Raw genomic sequence first — 21,774 nt, forward strand, 5'->3', positions numbered from 1 at the left:
GGGGGTAAAAAAAAAAGAGGTGGTGCTGCTGCACAGATATACTGTAGCACTGTAGATATACTGGGTACTGACAAAGCTGCTACCAGTATGGTCAGTCAGTTTGTCCCTTGCTTCAGTTACTTACCATATAAACAGCTTGTCTAGATGTCAATGTGCGATTTATAATTATATAATTTACAATACAGTGGAAAACAAATATACTGTATATGTCGCCTATATACATATTTGTGCCAATAATGGTAAGCATAAATCTGTGCAACTTTATTCCAGCACCAGTTAGATACTTTGCATAGCAACAAAATACATTATGTATATTTACAAATACAGCAGCAACTAGCCATCCAGGTTGGTAAATTGCAATACATTGATATTTTCCAGGCCTCAATTTGCTGATGATATGAATGGCAGAGAGATGCTTGTAGTGGCCGAAACAATATTAGCTATTTCTTCTGTGTATCCTTTGCATCTTATTCAGCAAATTGCAATTAATGGATTTTATGAGTTAAGGTGCAAGGATAGAGGTTTGTGTGTTGATACAAGCTGTGCTTAGCGCTTGACAGTTGTGATTGTTAAAGTGATACTGACACTAAAAAATTACTCCTCAAAATATGAATGTACATAAAAAGTTGCCTATAGGTCATGTTGATTGATTTTCGCTGAGAGATTTGCTTTTGTAAGTAATTGTTACTTGAAGTTCCTAAACCTGACTGTTTTGCCAACCTGACTGTGCCTTCTCAGCCTGTCAGTTATAGCTTCTAATGCTAACGAGCTCCTGCTGGACAAATATGGCAGCCCCCTTATAGGAGAACATGGGGGATCAGACAGGTAATATAAAAGCATTGGGTAAATGCTTTTACGGCAAAAATGAAGGTGATGCAAAGACAATGTTATGATAGATGTAAAAAAAGGTTTAATTTCTGGTGTCAGTATCTCTTTAATAAGCTCTTGTAGTCTAGTATATGTAATGGAATTACCCCTCTCACAAACGTTTATATGCATTTTTTTTTGCCAAAATGCAGAATTTTTCTACAAATACGTCTGGCAAAAAATTTCACTGATAACTAATATTAAAGGAGAAAGAAAGGTAAAAACTAAGTAAGCTTTATCAGAAAGGTCTATGTAAATACAGCCATAAGCACTCACAGAAATGCTGCACTGACTTCTCTGTCAAAAGATTTCTTGTGTCTGTAATTCATGTGCCAGAGACACGCAGCTCTCTGCTTTCTCCACTCTCCTGCTCCCCCCTCCCTCAAGAATGCTAAGAACCCACTCCTCCCCCATAGGAATGTGCATCTGAGCCAATCAGCAGGAAGCTGACTCACAGGGGCACATTTACTAATCCACGAACGTCCGAAAAGTGGCCGAATGCGTTTTTTTCATAATGATCGGTGTTTTGCGTTTTTTTTTCGGAAATTGACGCGACTTTTTCATAGCCATTACGACTTTTTCGCAAATTGTCGCGACTTTTTCGTAGTGTTACGACTTGCGCGGATTGTCGCGACTTTTTCATAGCCATCGCGCCAAGTACGAAAGTTTCGGATTCATTCAAGCTTCGGTATCGTGACTTTCCTTGGGCCGGGTTGGAGCTGCAGAGTGCCATTGAGCCCTATGGGAGACTTTCCTTGGGCCAGGTTGGAGCTGCAGAGTGCCATTGAGCCCTATGGGAGACTTTCCTTGGGCCAGGTTGGAGCTGCAGAGTGCCATTGAGTCCTATGGGAGGCTTCCAAAATCATGCTAAGTCTGAAAGTTTTGCCCGCCGTTTACGAGCGCACAATACGAAAAAGTCGCGACAATATACGAGCAAATCGTAACGGCTATAAAAAAGTCGCGACAATTCGCGCAAGTCGTAACGGCTACGAAAAAGTCGTAACGCAGACGAAAAAATCGCAAAAAATATGAAAAAGTCGCAAAATGTTTGTTTTCCAATCAAAATTTTTCCCATTCGGATTCGGATTTGTGGGTTAGTAAATCAGCCCCATAGTCTTACAAACTGAGCATGTACACTTGGTCTGAGTCTCGGTGCAGGAGTGAGGCATTATGGGAACTTTCTTTACACAGCTCAGCGTTTTTTGAATATGGGGAGACTTAAGGGCACTATTGAGAGAACTGAAGGTATGCCTGCAGCTTGAGATTAACTCAATTATTAGCCTTTACTTGTACCTATGTACATATGTTGAATAACCCGTTAGCTTGGTTTAATTACAGTTGTGTATCCTGTTTGTGGTGATGAAAATTAGAGCAAGTTTTAATACTGCAGTATGCTAATCTGGTTCTGTACGGAGAAAAATAGTGAATTATGGTACCATTTTTATATAAAATGAAAATGTGAATAGAAATGTGATGTTATATGAACTTCGTCAATGGACTAGTAAATTAGTTAAAAAAATTTTTAGGTTTGTGCGTCCACCCCTGGTAGGATTGTCGCCTGGCCAGTAATTTATCAACCTGACCAGTAAATGTGATACTTATCCCCCAATGTTATTAATAGGGGAAAGAGATAAATAGGAAGGATATAAGAAGGCTGGATTTTTTTTTTCTAGAAATAGTGGCAAGCCAACCCCTGGAGACATACAAGTGTATGGAAAGTAAAATTTTGTACTATGAACAAATGTTTGACTTTACAGGTGATCACTTGCCTCATATAAAGATGTATTGTTTATATGGCTCCTCCTGATAACTTTATGTACATGTGGTGACTTGTTCAAAATGGCAATGGCAGAGTGAAGGCAGACAGGAGACAGAGAATAAAGGTGGCCATACACGGGCAGATTTAAATCCTTTAGATTTGCAGCATCTTACTGTGTATGGGGCCTACCGTATATGGTTTGCGGCATAAATTGAACCACTGCTCATTACAGTGTTTAAAAATAATTCCAAATCCTTTTACATCATGTTAGTTGAGCAAAATAAACTTTAATTGTACTACATAAATTATATAAATCTTGTTTCCCTCAGTCTTGCAAGTACACAATTGCAGCAAGCAGGCAGCTGCCATTTTGAAAACACTATTATTAATACAAGCTTTGCATCATCAAATCTTGTTTATGCTCTACAAACTGGCACCTGCCCATGTACAGGATACATAATTGCAATGACATCTACAAAATGCTGAATGGAAAGTGAAAGTAATTGCCTGCCCCGCCCCAGTTGTAATTTATTTTGGAACAAAATACATTTTATATGTTCTTGGAATAGCTCCATTTTTATCTGGTTCTGGAGTTATGTCTATGTCTTGTGGAGCAGTGTCTGACTTCAGGTTAAATGCTTGCAGAATACTAGTAATGAAGAGAAATATTTCCATACGTGCCAAGCCTTCTCCAAGACAGCTCCTCTTTCCTGTTTGATGCAGATAACAAATTAGAAATGATTAAGGGTACTAAAAACAGCTTCCAAATAAAACAGCAGTTAATGTAATACAAGATAAGGGAACTACAATTTTTGTTGAATAGAAAAACATTTCAGTAACAGTAGTTGTATCCTGTAATATAGCCTTTCTGCACCTTTTGCAGCTTCTGGATCTTCTGGAACTTTTAGGGCTCTGGCACACGGGGAGACTAGTCGCCCACGACAAATCTCCCTTGTCACGGGCGACTAATCTCCCAGAACTACCATCCCACCGGCGAACATGTAAGTCGCGGGTGGGATGGTACACGCTGCGCAGGCGATTTCGGCAAATCGCCGAAGTTGCCTCGTGCATTTTCGTCGATTTGCCAAAATCGCGCCGCCGCGTGTGCCATCCCACTGGCGACTTACATGTTCTTCTGTGGGATGACAACTGATGGCAACTCGGGGAGATTAGTCGCCCGCGAACAGGGAGATTTGTCGCGGGAGACTAATCTCCCCGTGTGCCAGAGCCCTTAGTAGGACTTTGTCAACTGCTGCTTCTCTGTAGAACCACTTGCACAATACTGTATATAAAAGTGAACCAAAGACAAATGTATATATGAATAGAAAGTATGGTATCCTTTATCTGGAAACCCATTATTCAGGAAGCTTCAAATCATGGGAAGGCCATCTCCCTTAAACTCCATATTAAAGGAATACTATACCTTCAGAATGAATACTCAACCAACAGATAATGAATACAATGATCAGTAAATATTGCCCTTTTACCTCTCTTCCCTTAAGTCACAATTTTGTGATGATGTGGGAGTTCTGTCCATTCACTGGCTGATGTAATCCAGCATGTATAAATGTCTTTGGTTTGTGTGTGAGTAGAGTGAATTAAATTAGCCAGGGGCAACCCCATATTACTTAAAGGGCATGTCAATCGCAAAAATAATTTTTTGCATAATAAAAGAAAACATAATTCTTAGCAATTTTCCAATATGAAATAATTAAAGATTTGTAGCGCTTTAAAAGTTATTTGTAAATGTAATTGCTATTGAAAGCAGCATTTGCTGAACTCCTGCTTGTTACATTTTAAACAATGTTGCAACTGTCAGTCTCCTCCAGCAAGTCAAGTCTGCTATAAACTTGGTCTTCTTACCAATAGAAAATGGCTGAAAAGCATCATTCTTCTTGAAGCTCCCATTTTCATCTAAAAAGTGTGCGGGGTCAAACTGTTTTGGGTCATTAAAGTATTTGGGGTCCTTTAGCACTGATGTCATCAATGGGAATATTATAGTATCCTGTAGAATTAAATGTTAACATTAACATTCAGGAGCCATACAGTCAGAAAAATGTTTTAAATAGCTGACACATTTTTTTAAATTCCGCACCCTACATCCCTTTGAGCTTACCGTTCTGTGTTCTAACAGGGGTGAAGAGGGGCTGCATCACTAGTGCCAAGAGCACAATTGTGCTCTCTTCACCAGAAAAGTTGAATTTCTTAAAAATTTAATTTTTGGTTCACTTATGCAGCAACAGTAATTTTTCCACTTAAACTAATTAACCCATCTTATCTCATTGCTGTATACCTTGGGGATGTTGTATCCTCTGAATATGATATCATGGGTGGTTGCATGAGGTACTCCTAATGGTACGATGTCTGCCATTCTCTGAATCTCATGGATAACAGCATTTGTGTAAGGCATTTTGATACGATCTTCATAAAAAGGACACCTTTCCTGTCCAATAATGTTATCTATTTCCTCCATTGCCTTTCCTGCCAATAAAAAATAAACTCCTTTAAACAAAATTTCCTTGATCAGGGTGTTCATATAAAAATAGTAAAATGTATATATTTTTTTCTATTCTGTCTACTTTATTTTCCCAAGTCTACATTACTGCTTTCCATCTAGAGGGAATTGTGGATTTTGCATCTGACGTTTCTTTAATGGGATTTCATGTAGTGAGAAGAACTAATTTCTCTACTTTCTACTATTTTATTAACTAGGGAAAGAGAAGGATATCTCTTTCTTGGTTTGTTAATAGGTTTTAATAGGTTAATATGTCTGCCATATTCCCAAAAGTAGGTAAGTATTAAATTCTATAACATTTGTTTGTCATTGATAATTATGTTGATTGGTATGTATTCTGGGGGGAGGAAAACATGTAGTGTGGGTGTGGTATACCAGTGATGTGTGAGAATGTGGGAAATGCAGTCTAGTAGAAATCAGTACATCTTAAATGTTACAGAACTGTAACACAAAACTAAACACAAATTATGATTGCACTTTTTTGAGGATTCTGCAGGTTTGTGATTTTTTGTATTATAAAATAATTCTTACGTGTAACTTCTGTGTACTTAAGCAACATAAGGAAACTGTATTTCAGAGTTATACTTGTAGTTTCTGTCCCAGCAAAAAAAAGATCAAGTACAGTCCCAAATAGATTGTCAGAGTGAAACTCAGTTTGTGGATTGTTCTTCTCCTGTGAGTTTTAATAAAACAGAGATTTTGTTGGTAAAGCAAACAACAGTATTGCCACATTAGACATATGACAGTTTACTATGTAGATTCTTTCCTATATGATTCAGTTTGCAATCACTTTATATAGCACATATTCCTGACCCTAGGCCATCCTTCCTTATACTATGGGTTCAAGGCCAAATGCACTGGCTGTGTTGCTAATGATCTGCTGGGCATTCCAGTCAGCAGGTGCATGCAGTTACAGTATACAGGCATGAAGCTCCTTTGACTGTACCCAGTATTATTCTTTCAGCCAAGTGATACATCCATAACTCTGGTATCACAATCAAGTACAGTTTTCACCTAGAATATTTCCAAGCATCTCTCATTTTATGTATTTATGGATAGGTAACTAAAACTTTTATTATATTTCATTGAAGCTGAAGAAACTGCTTGGATGAGTAGTGAAACTTCTTCAGTGATTACTTTTTACTTGATATCTACAGGCTGTATGTGTGTGTGTACAATGCAGGGCTAGGCAGACCCTCTGTAACTGCAACAAGTACTCTATATCCCCTTTATTCCATCCATACCATAACTAAATACAAGCACTTTTCATTTGCTACAGTGTTGGACAAAAAACATGCTGGAGGCATTCCTTGGCATCTTATTCTAACAGCACTAAACGAGATCTGTGAGCCTGCTTTGTACCTAGGATTTCAGAGACCATATAGTAGTATTTACAGCACATTCTGTGGTTGTACAGGTATGGGATCCATTATCCGGAAACCCGATACCCAGAAACTCCAAATTACGGAAAGCCCACCTCTCATAGACTCTATTTTAATAAAATAATTCAGATTTTTAAAATTGATTTCCTTTTTCTATGTAAAAATAAAACAGTACCTTGTACTTGATCCCAACTAAGATATAATTAATGCTTATTGGGGGCAAAACAATTCTGTTGGGTTTAATTAACGTTTTTTTGATTTTTTTGTAGACTTATGGTATGAAGATCCAAATTACGGAAAGACCCCTTATCCAGAATACCCTTGGTCCCGCGCATTCTGGATAATGGATCCTATACCTGTACTCACGGTGAGTGTAGTCATTAGGTCTGTAGGTGTTTCCCTCTAGATAAATGAGCTGAAATTATGTTTTGTATGTTATTTTACCTTCTCCATCTTTATCAGGAAACAATCAATGAAGTCCCGTGGGCAATCACTATTAAGTGTTTCCTGATGGCTTTTCAAAGATTCTGCCACAAATGCCTTCAGTTTGTCAAAGTTCCTGAAGAGTCTCTGTGGGGGGCCTGGCAGTCGGGACAGGGTATTAGGAAATAGATTGAGAAGCTGAAAAAAAATTTTTTTTTTATTTATTTATCTGCATTTATTTTACAACCCTGTACATTTTATACACAGTAATAAATAGTTCACTCTTGCATAAGAAATCCAGTTTTTATAAAACTATATATTTTTTAAGTTAGCTGGATATTGGGTTGGCATTTCATCTATTAATATATTATTATTAGATGGCAATTCTCTACATGAACTAAAATAATTTAATCTACAGCTCTGCCAATTATAACACTTTTTTAAAGTTAGAGATTGCCAGATGGCATTTGTTAGTGATGGGACTATTTAGAATGTAGGAAAATGTGCTATGAAACAGCAATGCAGAAGTAAAATAGTATGTTATTTCCAGTGTTAAAAGCAATTCAGAAAGTTTGGGGACATTTGAGTATAAGGTGTTCCATAATGAATTTGAAATGTGTTGCTCAATGAGTAGCAAAATAAGTATGTTGTTAGCAAATTATAGAAACTATGCAAATAAAAAGTATAATAAAATAATAATTATGTATGAGGAAAGCAATAAATAATTTATAGACACCTTTGAATTATAATTAGGAAGGAAATAAAATTTTTTCTCCCATAAAAAGGTTTTTGTGGCAAATAAGAACAGCAATTCTGAAATGTGTGCTTTTATGTGTATATTTTGAATTATAGTAACACAATGGTAAACATTTACAGAACATGTTGCTTGTAAAACAAGAACTACTAAAATAATAAGTTAGAAGAATAAGGCACTTGTATGGTTCAAGAATAAATACTGCATGGTTGATTTTACAAGTCTAAATAGTCTAGATTGGTCACCTAAAACTGTGTAACAAAAGGTATAAAGGTATCCATAGTTTAATACCAGTAATCAGTATAATCAGCCTAATTTCTTGGAGGTTACTGTGTACAAAATTGTTGTATTTATGTGATTCCTTTTTTTCTACGTGAACCTTAATAAAGCCTGTGCCCAAATGAGTGCAGTATCAGTTATAGCTTCCAATGCAAACGGATAAATATGGCCGCCCCCTCTTTCAGAAACACAGGGGATCAGACAGGTAAAGTAAAAGCATCAGGCAAATACTTTTATGGAAAAATTATAAAGTTCTTGCAAAGACAATGTTATGATAGATGTAAAAAAATATTTAATTTCTGGTGTCAGTATCTCTTTAATCCATATTGGTGGCAAAACACCAAATTACTAAAAGATCTTTTAATCTTGGATAATCCCAGGTCCCAAGCATTCTGCATAATAGATCCTGTACCTGTATGTTAACTATGAATAGTTTTGTGGATTCTCATTTACTGATTCGTTAACAAGGTGCAGCATGCTGAGAGGTATGGATAGTAGCAGTTTTATCTCAACTTCTTTGGGCTGTATTAAAAGGTAAAATATCTAACTATATTTTTGTGGATAAAAAGATTTATAACATTGGGTTTTACCAACATTTTTTGCTTTATTCTCAATTTTAGGTTAATGTCATGATCTTTATGATGCATTATTTCTAAATTACACTGTTTATATTGCAAATAACTCTACCATTTAAAAATGTTATTCTGAAACTAACTAATGTATATTTTTAGTTGTAATATTGGTGAGTAGGCAGCCATCTCAGTGCATTGTGCCTGAGTCTGAGCTTTTAGAAGGAGCCAGAGCTACACATTAGAACTGCTTTCAGGTAACCTATTGTTTCTCTTACTCAATGTACTTTCAATACAGCCCAAGTCATGTAATAGCAAAACAGGGTTTTTCCTGCTTAGGTGCTATTCTCATGTCTAAAACTAGGTTGGGCATGTCAACACGTTTAGCAATATAAACGGGTTTTGAACTTGTTCTGAACTATACAAAGCAGCTTTCAAAGAAATCTGCTTTTTGGAAGGGTAAGGGGGTCTGGGGTGTCTGCCTCTCACTGGTGCCATTACTTCTGCCTCTCACTGTATTTAATTTATTTTGGGTGCCCTATTTCTGCCTCTTACTGTATTGTATTTTGGGTGCCACTACTTCTGCTCCTTGCTGTCTTAAATGTATTTTGGGTACCACTTCTTCTGCCTCTCACTTTATTAAATGTATTTTGGGTGTAACTTCATCTACCCCTTGCTGAATAATATATTTAGGGTCTGCAGTTATTGTTCATATAATTCAATGTACCGTTATTTACAAGTGCATACTGTGGTTTTATATATCTATATATTCTTTACTCAACAAGCTAATTGAGACTAATGGCACATTGTGCCATTTTTTTAGCTGGCAGGGAAAGGCCTGAAGCCACCCTGAATTACTGAAAGACAATGGGGGGAATTCACAAAAGTGGTGATATTCCGACAAAATAAAAGTGGAGATAGATTTGTCGGATTTTCCACCTAATTCACAAACATCTATCTCCACTTTTGTGAATTTGTCTTTTAAACAGACAGTTTTCAGATTTTGTCATTTTCCTGACATTTTTTTTATGAATTTGCTTTTAGCTCTTAGTAAATCTGTCGGTGCCATCAAACCCAGTCCCACAGCTACAGGAGCCTTGGAATACAAATTTTACGAGCAGGATTTTGCATTTCATATGCCATTTCACTTTGGGGCATTTCCTGAGGGGTAATTTTAATTTGCCCAGGGAAACTATACATCATTTTTTCAAGACAAGCTGGGCTTTATAATGTTTTCTATATTTCTATCCATTTTTATCCAATGCCCTGTTGGGCCAGTCCAACCCTGTACCCCAATATCCCAGTGTGGGTGTGTATGTGCCACCAAGATGGCTGCTGAGAACAGGTGGGGGCCAATGCTGTCAAGCAGCTCTGTAGTTCTGGACATGCTATGGGGGCACAGATAAGTTGGGGCAAATGTCAGTGAAGTGGTTAAAGAGGGGGCACTGCTGCTAAAACTAAAAATTTGCCTGGGAGGCTTTACTTTTCCTTTTAATAAAAATGTTTACAATATACAATACAATATATTACAATATATTCATACAAAATGTTCTTATTGCCTCATTGATTAAGCTAATACTAGCATAATCATGCAAATGTGAGGTAAAAACTTTTTATATATAAGATATAAATTAAACTTTAATCAGTGGTTTACTTGTTTATAAAATGTTAATGAGTCTTTTTGCACCTATTGTTCTAGGGTGAGACAGAAACTTGTTCCCTAACAATAGTCTGCTAATCCCCATTAATAAGTTAATGATCCCCCAATGGGGCCCCTACCTTAGGTGTGAAATGGAGACTGGGGGAAACAAAACAAAACAGAAGAGCTTAGACTTTGTCTGACAGAGTTACACTGAGCTTTACTCCATTTTGAAAATGTCGGGAAAAAATGTTGTTAAAACGTCGTATAAATGTTGTTTAAACGACACATTCACAAAAGTGTCTGTAAACTGTCTTTCTTTCACCAAAAACGGAAAAGTGGCGGTTGAGTCGGAATTTAGGCGGATTTCTGTTTGTGAATCTGGAGAAAGTGTTTTCCACCAGTTTTTCCACCACTTTTACTCCAAAAAAGGGCTATCTCCACTTTTGTGAATTCCCCCCATTGGGGGGAATGCCAAATCCAGCAGGATTTGGCATTTCATATGCCATTTGTCATTTCACTTTGGGGCATTTCCTGAGGGGTAATTTTAGTTTGCCCAGGGAAACTATACATCATTTTTCAGGACAATCTGGGCTTTCTAATGTTTTCTATATTTCTGTGTAATGCTACTCCTCTAACAAGATTTAAATGTCTAAATACCTTTTTCTCTAGCCCCTACTCATTATTGGTCGGCAGCAATCCGGCCCCCACACCAACATTGTCGTTTAAACGAAAAATTCACAGAAGTGTCTGTAAACTGTCTTTCTTTCACCAAAAACAGAAAAGTGGCGGTTGAGTCGGAATTAAGGCGGATTTCTGTTTGTGAATCTGGAGAAAGTGTTTTCCACAAGTTTTCCCACCACTTTTACTCCAAAAAAGGGCTATCTCCACTTTTGTGAATTCACCCTTTTGGAGTAAAACATTTTTATTAAAAGGAAATGTAAAGCCTCCCAGGCAAATTTTTAGTTTTAGCAGCAGTGCCCCCTCTTTAATCCCTTCCCTGACATTTGCCCCAACTTATCTGTGCCCCCATAGCATGCCCAGAACTACAGAGCTGCCTGACAGCATTGGCCCCCACCTGTTCCCAGCAGCCATCTTGGTGGCACATACACACTGGCCCCCAAACTGGGATATTGGGGTACAGGGTTGGACTGACCCCAACAGGGCACTGGATAAAAACCCGCTGGGCCCTGGTCCTGTTGGACCTCTATTCACCGGGCTTGTTGGTGTGGGCGTCGGATTGGTGCTGACCAGTAATGAGTAGGGGCTAGAGGAGAAGGTATTTAGACCCTTAAATCTTGTTACAGGAGTGAAATTACACAGAAATATAGAAAACATTATAAAGCCCAGATTGTCCTGAAAAATGATGTATAGTTTCCCTGGGCAAACTAAAAATACCCCTCAGGAAATGCCCCAAAGTGAAATGACAAATGGCATATGTAATGCAAAATCCTGCAGGTAAAATCCTTACTCCGAGGCTACTGGGCAACTGGGTTTGATGCCACCGACAGATTTACTAACAGCCAGGGGCGATTCTGGACATATCACCGCTTGAGGCGGCTCCTGGATGCCACCCCCCCCCCCCGCTCCCCAGCACTTACCTTCTGAGCGCAGGAGCGGGTCCGGGGGCGGCGAGATCGCTAGTGCAGAGAGAGCAATTCGGCTCTTAAAGTTACCAGGAGCGGATTTTTGCCGCCCCTGGTAACTGGGGCGCTTCTGCCGCCTGAGGCGAGTTTCTCAACTCGCCTAATGGCAGAAGCGCCCCTGCTAACAGCTAAAGGCAAATTCAAAAAAAAAATGTCGGGAAAATGGCAAAATCTGAAAACTGTCTGTTTAAAAGACAAATTCACAAAAGTGGAGATAGATGTTTGTGAATTAGGTGGAAAATCCGACAAATCTATCCCCACTTTTATTTTGTCGGAATATCACCACTTTTGTGAATTCCCCCCAATAACTCTTAGAAAAGAATAGTTAATATATCACTAATGTTTACTCTGTTAACATCATTATAGGCACTTGACTTGCTTACGTTGTTTTTTTTATCCAACACCAGTGACAAATAATATATAAGCAGCAGTATAACCTTATACATATTAACTGGGACAACTCTCCATGCAGGAAAATGTCCTCTTTATGATCAGTACCAGTGATACTTTTACCCACACCATAACTTTTTCTTCAACCCAAAATAATTTTGCACACAAAATAGAAGATAAATATGCTCTACTTACAATACCCCATGCAGAGGAGAAATCCCGAGAGACTATTTTAAGCAAAGATATCAATGTCATAAATTTTTCATCTTTATAGTCGAAGCGTTCTCCAAACACAACTGTGCAGATGACATTTGAGACTGCCAAGGTTAGCATATATGTGGGATCCATTGGAGTATCTGAAATACAAATTATTAGTTTAGCATTGTGCCCCTTTAAATGCAAGTGCTTTGATGAATGGTACCCAGTGAATGAAGCTCACAAGAACCCTTTTACCTGCAAGTGTAGGGACCCATAGGGTTAAGTTCCCTATGGCTTTACTTCCCTACCTCTTCACACCTTCCCTGTTATGGGGCAAAGCCTTGTTCTTTAAAACACTATCCCTTATAGGTTTAGTTAGGTTGTACACGCCCCCTGCTGACTGATAAAGTGTCTAGCAGGAGGGAGTGACTTCCTCTCTGGCTGCCGGTCTGCTAGCTGAAGCACCACTCCATTGAGCCTGGAGGCAGACCGTAGGCCACCAGTAATTATACCATCAAAGTAAGTCGGGGACAGGGCCCCGTGAATGAGGAACAGACAGTATAGCAGTCTATTTTATAGCACCCTCTAGGAGGAGTGAGTTCAGATAGATTTATATAGAAAGAGCAGCTCAATTGCTCCATCAAGAAGAGATAGCAAAGGAGTAGTCTCCTAACAGGCTTACTTGCCTTATGTTAGGGACACAGAAGTGCTAGGGACTTAGGTATAGCAAATAACCCTGCCCTTACCTCTACCAAGAGAAGGGATTAACCGGTGAGCTTGCTCTCCCTATTATCTGGTGGTGTTCTGCCTGCCCAACCTCTTGATGAGAAGGGATATCCAGGGAGACATCATACTTCTGCTATTGACTCTGCATTAACATCAATAGTATTACTGCATACTGGTCTACATCTATTAAGTGAGTATTGATATACCCTGAAGTGCTGTTGTCTTGGACAATAAAGAATCCCCAGTTATTCAAGAGCATCCTGGCGTCCTATTTCATTTAATATAAAGTCATATACTGCACAGTACCAGTGATAGTTGTAGTTCAACTACTTCCTTACAGCCCTATACTTCATCTCCCATTTAGCGGAGGCCCATCCTGGGAAAGGGGGTCGCATGTAACACATGCTCTGCATCTAACTAGCCTGGTGTTTACCCCTATTCAGCCAAACAAGTGTTACATAAGCAAAGGAGATTTTCGCCATTTCCTTTGATTGCCAGGGCAAGCAGGACATACAATCTGATTGGCTCTCTTGCTATCCCTGGCTGTCATTTCTGTGGGCAATGTTTGTGCAGAGCAAATGTGATCTCCTGCACTACACAAACATTGTCCATAGAAATGCCAGTAAGGTAAAGCCTGATCACATCTCCTGCTTGCACTCCATAGATGAATATTTGCCACAAATTGTCACAATTACAGACTGCAAATTCATGTGACATGTTTTCGCCCATCCCTTATGGCACTGTGTCATACAATGATTGCTGCTTTTATGACTGTAGCTGCAGTGCTTAATAAATGAGCCCTAATTTCTCACATTGCATTTTCAGTTACACAGCCTCTCCATTAGGTTTCTTTGATAAGAAGTATCAGCTTTTTCTGAAAAACTGTTATAGATTCCACCCTGCTAATTAGAACTATGGTTCTGCCCCAGGTATGGCTAGTTAGAGTTGCCAGCAAAGATTACTCTGAATAACTACTGCATATTAATATTTTACTGAGCATATACTGTATAATAAAATTAGATGGCCATAAGCCATACTTTTTGTATACCTCTAAATAGTGATGGGCTAATCTGTCCCATTTCGCTTTGGTGAAAAATGAGTGAAACTTTAAAAAGATTTGTGAAACAGCGAAAACCTGCAAAATGCAGAAAATGACAGGCGCAACAAATTTTTCCACAGCAAATTCTTCGCGAAACCATCTGCCAATGGCAAAACGCAGAAATTTGCCGCTAATCCATGCCTTGGGAATTTTTTTCGCTCATCACTACCTACCATCTAAATGCTGCAAGGTCTGTATTTTTCATAAAAGTTGTTGGGACTAAAAATCCTACCAGTACATTATCATTAAAGGCGAACTCCGCCCAAATAACCTAAGCTTTTAAATATAACAGTAGTTGACTGTCCTCAGCCTGCCTTTAGCCTACATTCTCCAAATAACACAATTCCCTGCACATGTGATTTCAAGGAGGAACAATGTATTGTGGGTTATGTAGTTACTGTGTGTTGTCTGTAAGCTGTGAAGAAATTGTTATAATTTGTAACATCAGTGTTTTAGTCCCTCCTCCCCTGCCAGGATTTCAAATGATGCAGAATGAAAAGAATTGTTTTGCAGCTTGATTTCAGCATATAAAATGGTATTTATTCATACTTTTAAGGTACAGATTACACTGATAGGTATATTATGGGTTTCTCTATTGTGTCGGGCTCTTTAACAAATTTTGGTTCAGAACCCGGAGTTCCCCTTTAACTATAAGACTTGAACATTAGTGTCTAGGTTTTAAATCCAGGAAACTGAAAATTAAATGTTCGTACAAGAATAAAGCAAAGTCCCTAAATGTGTATGTGATTAAACATCTTTGTTCTATCTTTAAAAATGTGAAATTTAGAAATTAGAGTAGAGGGTTTGCTTCCTTACCACCATTCTTTCCTAATTCTTCGACAAGGCACCGAGCCTCCTCCTGTATTCGTTCCTCGATGCTCTTTTTTCCCATCCCAAAGTCCCTTAGGCAACTTAGTGAAAAGCGACGCAGCTGCTTCCATCGCTCCCCATTGCTGAATATGACTCCTGTGAATATCATAAACAGGTTTTAGATGCAGTAAATAAATGTAAAGAATTACAGAGGCAGCTATTGTAGTGTTAATGCTTCTCAGCCGTGAACTGAGCACATGTGTAGGATCCATTATCTGGAAACTTGAGCTCCAAATTATAGTAAGGCCATCTTATAAACATGCTCAATTAACAACACTAGCATACAGGGAAAATGTTGTATTTTGGGTAAAAGAAACATTGAACATTTTTGCCAATATTAAATAAATATATATATATATATATGTGTGTGTTCGTTTAGCATGTGCAATTCATATTTTTGTGAAAATATGTTGACGCTTATGTTAGAGAATTATCATTTTTAATGAGCAGATATTATGTCTCAGTTAAGACATGGAAAGCAGATAACAAAGTGCAAAAAGAAGTGCAGTCCACCATTTTTTGTGGTTGCACCCTGCCTTTTAGCCTTAATGAATTGCTGCATGTCTTTGCTCTCATTTCAGTGCATAGAGACCTGTGGCTGCCCAGTGAACTGCGCTGCCTGTGTTCAGCAGTGCTGTATTTAAGAGGTGTAGGAGTCACGTAGGTGTACCCTGCCCTTATTTTATCTTATGCAGCATTTAGACATGCAATTTATGAAGCAGAAATAGATGCAGGTCACAACGCAAGGTGCAGAGCAGAGACAGACTCAGGAAGAAGTGCTCTCTGCATAAGCAATAAGTGGGTACACTTTTGCACTCCTTTTTGCTCTTGTTTTTGCTCTTGTAGTTCTTGCTGATGTGTTATTGTGGAAACTGGGTACTTTTGTAATGGACCTGTTAGAGGTTAATAGGTTAGTGTGTAAGCTTCATGGAAGAGGTGACTTTTAAGAGAACTCTGGAAGAGAACACTGGAAACTCAGCAGGGCAGGGTAATGCCTGATCTCGTGTGATAAGGAATCTCACAGGTGAGAAGCTGCTCTGGTGAAATCTTTAAGTACATGTTAGGGAACTTACTAGGCAGGAGGAAAGTCTAAGTTTATTAGAGGATTGAAGTGGTATGTTTGAAATAGATCTCTAGAATAGGCTTGAAGTATAAAGTGGGGAATTGACAAAGAGATCTTAGTAGATAAGGACTATAAATCTACATTTGAAGGGAGAATGTATCAGAAGCCAGTGCAGAGATTTGCAGAGAAGCATAATAGAGGTGTTTCGACAGATGATTCTTGCAGCTGCATTTTGGGATGATTGTGCACAGGAGAAAGAGTAATTGTAAGGCCATAGGAGGTTGTTGCAATAGTGTTGGTGGGAGATGATTAATGAGTGAGTGGAATGAGTGGACTAGCATTTTTACAATATTTAATGCAGTTTACAAAATTTTGTAAGGGATTGAATGTAAGGAATAAAGTAGCATTCAAAATCAAGTATGACTCCTAGATACTGAGCATAGGTTTTTGATCTGTTATCTGCTATAAATCCTTAAGGGCATCACCCATAGCCAAAAAATAAGTTTGTTTATATAAACAATATGTAAGCTTTTTAAGTAAATACACATCTTATTATATCTGTTGCTGATCCTGGGCCATCACAGGATAAAACAGCAAGATCTGTTTTATAAAAAAAAAAAAAGGAATATATAGTGAAAAGATAGGCCTAAAAATAAAAAACTAATGCTTTTTAAGTACCACTATACCACAAAGATCTTGATTTATACAAGGACCTAGAATTAATTGCATGGGAATCTCATACGTGTATGCAGCTTCCCCATATGCTCAAAAAAAAAAACATGCAGTCTCATGCAGTTAAAACACATATCTAGAGACAAATATTTTAGAAGGTAAGCTGAATAAGTATTGCAACACACATCAACATATAAGCTGAACTGGCAAATTTCTGTAGGCTGAAGTTGTTATAAGGTCATTCACAGCAGGTTAGCAGCTTTAGAAAACACAGCAATGCCCACTACAGGTATGGGACCCATTATTCAGAATGCTCGGGACCAAGGGTATTCCAAATAAGTGGTCTTTCCGTAATTTGGATCTCTATACCTTAAGTCTACTAAAAAAACAATAAAGCATTAATTAAACCCAATAGGATTGTTTTGCCTCCAATAAGAATTAGTTATATCTTAGTTGGGATAAAATACAAGGTACTGTTTTATTATTACAGAGAAAAAGAAAATGCATTTTAAAAATCTGAATTATTTCATTAAAATTGAGTCTATGGGAGACAGGCATTCTGTAATTCTGAGTTTTCTGGATAATGGGTTTCCGGAAAACAGTACCTTGTACTTGATCCCAACTAAGATATAATTAATCCTTATTGGATGCAACACAATCTTATTGGGTTTAAGACCCCTTATCCGGAATACCCTTGGTCCCGAGCATTCTGGATAACGGGTCCTATACCTGTACTGTAAAGGGATATTCTTGACTGTAGACAATATGCTATATCTTATGGGGAAACCTGCACAGTGGACTGTGGGTGTGCAATTATATGCATTATAAGATGTTGTGGCAAAGTGAGCTTTTGGGGCAATACATTGGACTGTGCAGTCATTTTATTGGGTCTCATTTATATCTGCAGGAACAATGTTTGTAGAAAACAATAAGCAATTGTAGCCCTGCATTGGTGCATATTCAATAGTGGGACATTGTACTTTGGATACAGTAAAAGGAGGCAATGTAGACTATACGTATTTCATTGTGTCTTTTTGAGATAATGTGTGGTTGATCTTAATACTATGCAGATTATGAGGTAGATGATATTAATATTTTTAAATGCATGTGCATATTTAGTGGAGAGATTTGTAGCCCAGATCTACTGCCATTGGCCAGTAAACTTTTTATAAATTACGTAGAGTATACCTACCATAATCTTTAAATAATAGATACCCAAGTGGAGACTCCCCTCTCGCTCCGAAACTCTCATTGTTGTCCAGTAGTGCCTCTTTTATACAGTCATAACCCGACAATATCACAGCAGGCTTACTGGGCAAATAGACAGTAAAAACTGTCCCATATTTCTCACTCAGCTGCAGAAAAAAACACAGTGCAGTATTATCAGTCAGAGCTAAAGCTACAACAGTAGCACAAATCACCTGTATCTTGGTTATTTATTTGGGGGTAAAAAGTGTATTTATAATGATATGCTTATTCTTGAAATTTGGTAATATATGATTGTGACTGTTCTTTGCACAATTAAAGGTGCCAAATAGACCTATACTATATATAACATTAACATGAGCACAATAAATATGACCTGAAAATATATTCTCTCCTTAAAAAAAATAAATTCACATTTGCCTATTTTTTTGTAATTTTGATGCTCTTATGGAAGTTGCTAGGCTTCCTCTACACACATTGCTTCTCACCCTCTGTGTAGAGCATAATTTCTTTAAAGGGGAATAATGAGCTCTGTATAAACAAACCTACAGCCTTTAATATAAGGAGCAGTGCAGAGAACTGGCACACAAGGTAATTTAGGATGGTTTGCTGTCTGCCTGATTTCTAGCTTGGCAGGTGGGTAATTTGTTTTACTAGCCTCATCTCTGGAAACTGTGAATTGCAAGAAGCAGAAAGTTTTAAAGTGAAAGTAGTTTATACACAAATGTATATTAATTAAAAAAATGCAAAACGTATTCACAAAGTTCAGCACAAGCCTTGAGCCTACAGTATGTTAAAAAAGGCCCCCCCTCCTATTGTCTAACTCATTGAATATCCACAAATACTGGCAATTAGGCACAAAAGTATGCGACCAAGCAAGATAGCCATACATATTCTATAGCAGGGAAGTTGTACAGCACATATCTAAAGCAATATAAGTGATTAGAAGTGATTTTAACAATTTATTAATGGTACTAACATGGTGAACAAAATAATGAACTGTATACCCTGTGTGTGCAGTTATTTCCCATGAGGTCCATCCTGCTAAACATTATTGCAATAAAAAAAACAAACCAAACTGTGAATAGAAACGTGTTCCTTGTCATTGTATAAAAGAGTCAGGGCTGCCATCACACTACATTCAATTTCAGCACAAGAATTATTGGTAGAGAGGTGTGTTTATGGGCGATCAGAGGCAAACAAACCTAACCTCTCCATCTGCAATACCAAGCATCAGATGGAGTTATGTACAAGGTAACTGCTGTTGGGCTCTGAAGCAGTGGAAATGTATGTTCTAGAAGGCATTTCATCTTCAGCTAGTTTAATGGAAAAGCATGGGCTTGCCAGATGCCAGGAGAACATTACCTTCCAGAATCCAAAGATGGTGGACAGTGAGATATTTGCCACTTTTTGCCACAGTTTGGGGAAGACCGTACAATAATGCCCCCATGGAACTTGACTGACCTGCACAAAGCCTTGAGATCAACCAAACTGCACACCTGTTGGATGAATTACATTGCTAACTCCAAGCCAGGCATGTTCCTGTGATTAGTGCACGGCCTGCAGAATCCTAGAATATTCTCTGCAAAATAGTTAACAGATTTGAAACCCATGCATCAGCTGAGCTGGATATTCAAATATTGGATATATGGCACCACAAGCATCAACCTGGTGCAAAGTACAAGATACAGGTATCAGACCCCTTATCCGGAAACCCATTATTATTAATCCTTATTGGAGCCAAAACAATGCTATTGGGTTTAATTTCTGTTTAAATCTTTTTTTTTAGTAGACTTAAGGTAGGAGATCCAAATTACAGAAAGACTTATCCGGATAACCCCAGATCCCAAGCATTCTGGATAACGGGTACCATACCTGTACTCATTTCTGAAGCCAACAAATATTTTTATACCTCTAGTGCAGTTTTATTGCCAAGAAATCCAGAGTTTCTACAAAAACGCATGTGTTGCAGTGGCATGGTGCCATAAACGCCTTCAGTGTGTGATTTTTTAGATGCAATACAGCATTTGCAAACAATTTTGCATGTGATTTTGAGCTTTCCACTTCTTCTTGTGTTCATATATGAGCTCTCATAAGTCTACTGAGCCTAATGGGTAGTCTCACACTGTGTACCATAGTTGTCGTTAGAAAAATGTGCAGTTTAAAGCAGCTATACCTGCAGCACAGGTATGCATGCAAATATTGTAGTGTAGGGATCAGTGATGTTCTACAAATAAAATAATTTAGCACATTGAAGCAAATGCCCAAATAAAATTCCTGAAAATTTATAGCATTTTTTTTTATTTCAGACATGAATGGAAACAAGCATGTTGTTAAAAAAAGCACAAACACATATTCTCTCTGATTTAATAGTGAGCAGAAAGCAGGTTATACAATAACTAACCTTTACTAGAGACTGTGGAAATTCCTTGGCACTTATCTGTAGCATATTACCCAGCAGTGGATAGAGGGGTGGTCCTGGAGGCATGTTTATTTTCCTTAGTTTTCTCCGCCATGTAAAGGAATAAACAAGGAAGCTGACAATAACAGCCAGGATTAGGGACCAAGTTACTCCCAGCTCCATTGCTGCAGACAGAATTCTAATTCATCCAGGAAGTGTCATATATAATGAAAACAGGCTGTTTACTTGTCACGTGTAGTGCAATAATACCGCCCTCCATATGACGGTAATCAGGGTGTGTTTTTCCCTTTTGACCTAAATAGAAATCACATATAATGTGCAGTTACAGACAGCTATACACTAGGATTACATGCCTTGTAAGGGCAAAAGGAGGATGTATGTAAAACAGATAAACCATGTGACAGAAAGAATTCTTTCTGTTCTGTTTCTTCAAATTGCATCACAGCTGACTGACATAGCAGCTTCCTTAGACCACCAAGAGCAACACATTTCTTTAAATGTATATAGTTCTGTTTTCTCTTCAACATCTATAGAATTTCCGCAGCAAAAACCTGGACTTTACTTTGGACTGAGATGGTATTTGCTAAGATTTACAGTCCTTCATCAGGGTAACTGGCCAGCGGACTGGGGCAGGAGAAATGTGATTGCCTGTTATATTTGTGCTGTTAGTCGGCATGTCAACCTAAGCTCTGTTAATTACATTTTGTAAAGTTTTCAATAAACAACATAAACCCCAAACATAAAGACCAATCTTTCCCCAGATTACATGTCAAGGCTATAATAACCATTTAAATCTGCTTGTGCAATTAGTAAATAAAGTAATAAATAATAACATCCTGAATCTTTGGACCTCACATATTACACTGCAGATATCGGTTCCGTCTGTGCCCCCTGCATAGTGTTATATTTTGCACACCCCTAGCCGTTTCATCTTTCTTTTCTGGGGCATATGGGGATTCTTGGCTTAGGTGTTTGGCCGATAACCGCAAGCGATCACCTTTCATGTAATAATACCAGCTTGTCCACTTACCTGCCAAACACCACCTGCAGAGATTTATAGTGAAATCTGAGCCTTTCCAGACTAACCAACAATTCAGTCTGAATGTGTTGTTCCACACTGAGCAATCTGTTTTATGACATAATTACTGACACACTGTTTAAAGGAAACCCCTGAATTGTATCAGTGATGGTAACATTGCCCCTCTCAAAATAACACGTTACTTCCAGTATACATATATCATGGGTTTTATAATTGTCTATTTGTTTAAAACAACCAATTACCTCTCTCTCTTTAC

The 21,774-nt window shown here is 38.1% G+C and overlaps 1 protein-coding gene across 2 annotated transcripts; it reads right to left on the reverse strand.

Annotated features, from left to right (window-relative positions):
- Positions 1-2,893: 2,893 nt before the first annotated feature.
- cyp2a6.2 (cytochrome P450 family 2 subfamily a member 6 gene 2 [provisional]) lies at positions 2,894-20,745 on the reverse strand. 2 transcript variants are annotated; one of them, NM_001112980.1, is made up of 9 exons: positions 20,462-20,647; positions 18,044-18,206; positions 15,063-15,212; positions 12,419-12,579; positions 6,968-7,144; positions 5,673-5,814; positions 4,920-5,107; positions 4,490-4,631; positions 2,894-3,336 (listed from the first exon to the last, which is right to left on the reverse strand). In NM_001112980.1, the coding sequence occupies exons 1-9, from the start codon at positions 20,639-20,641 to the stop codon at positions 3,155-3,157; spliced, it is 1,485 nt and encodes a 494-aa protein (NP_001106451.1). In that variant the 5' UTR covers positions 20,642-20,647; the 3' UTR covers positions 2,894-3,154. The 2 variants fall into 2 exon arrangements, with proteins under 2 accessions (NP_001106451.1, XP_031762730.1); XM_031906870.1 differs by lacking the exons at positions 4,920-5,107; positions 5,673-5,814 and having other exon boundaries at positions 20,462-20,745.
- Positions 20,746-21,774: the final 1,029 nt, after the last annotated feature.

Source organism: Xenopus tropicalis, chromosome 8, assembly GCF_000004195.4.
Source record: "Xenopus tropicalis strain Nigerian chromosome 8, UCB_Xtro_10.0, whole genome shotgun sequence".
NCBI lineage: Eukaryota > Metazoa > Chordata > Amphibia > Anura > Pipidae > Xenopus > Xenopus tropicalis.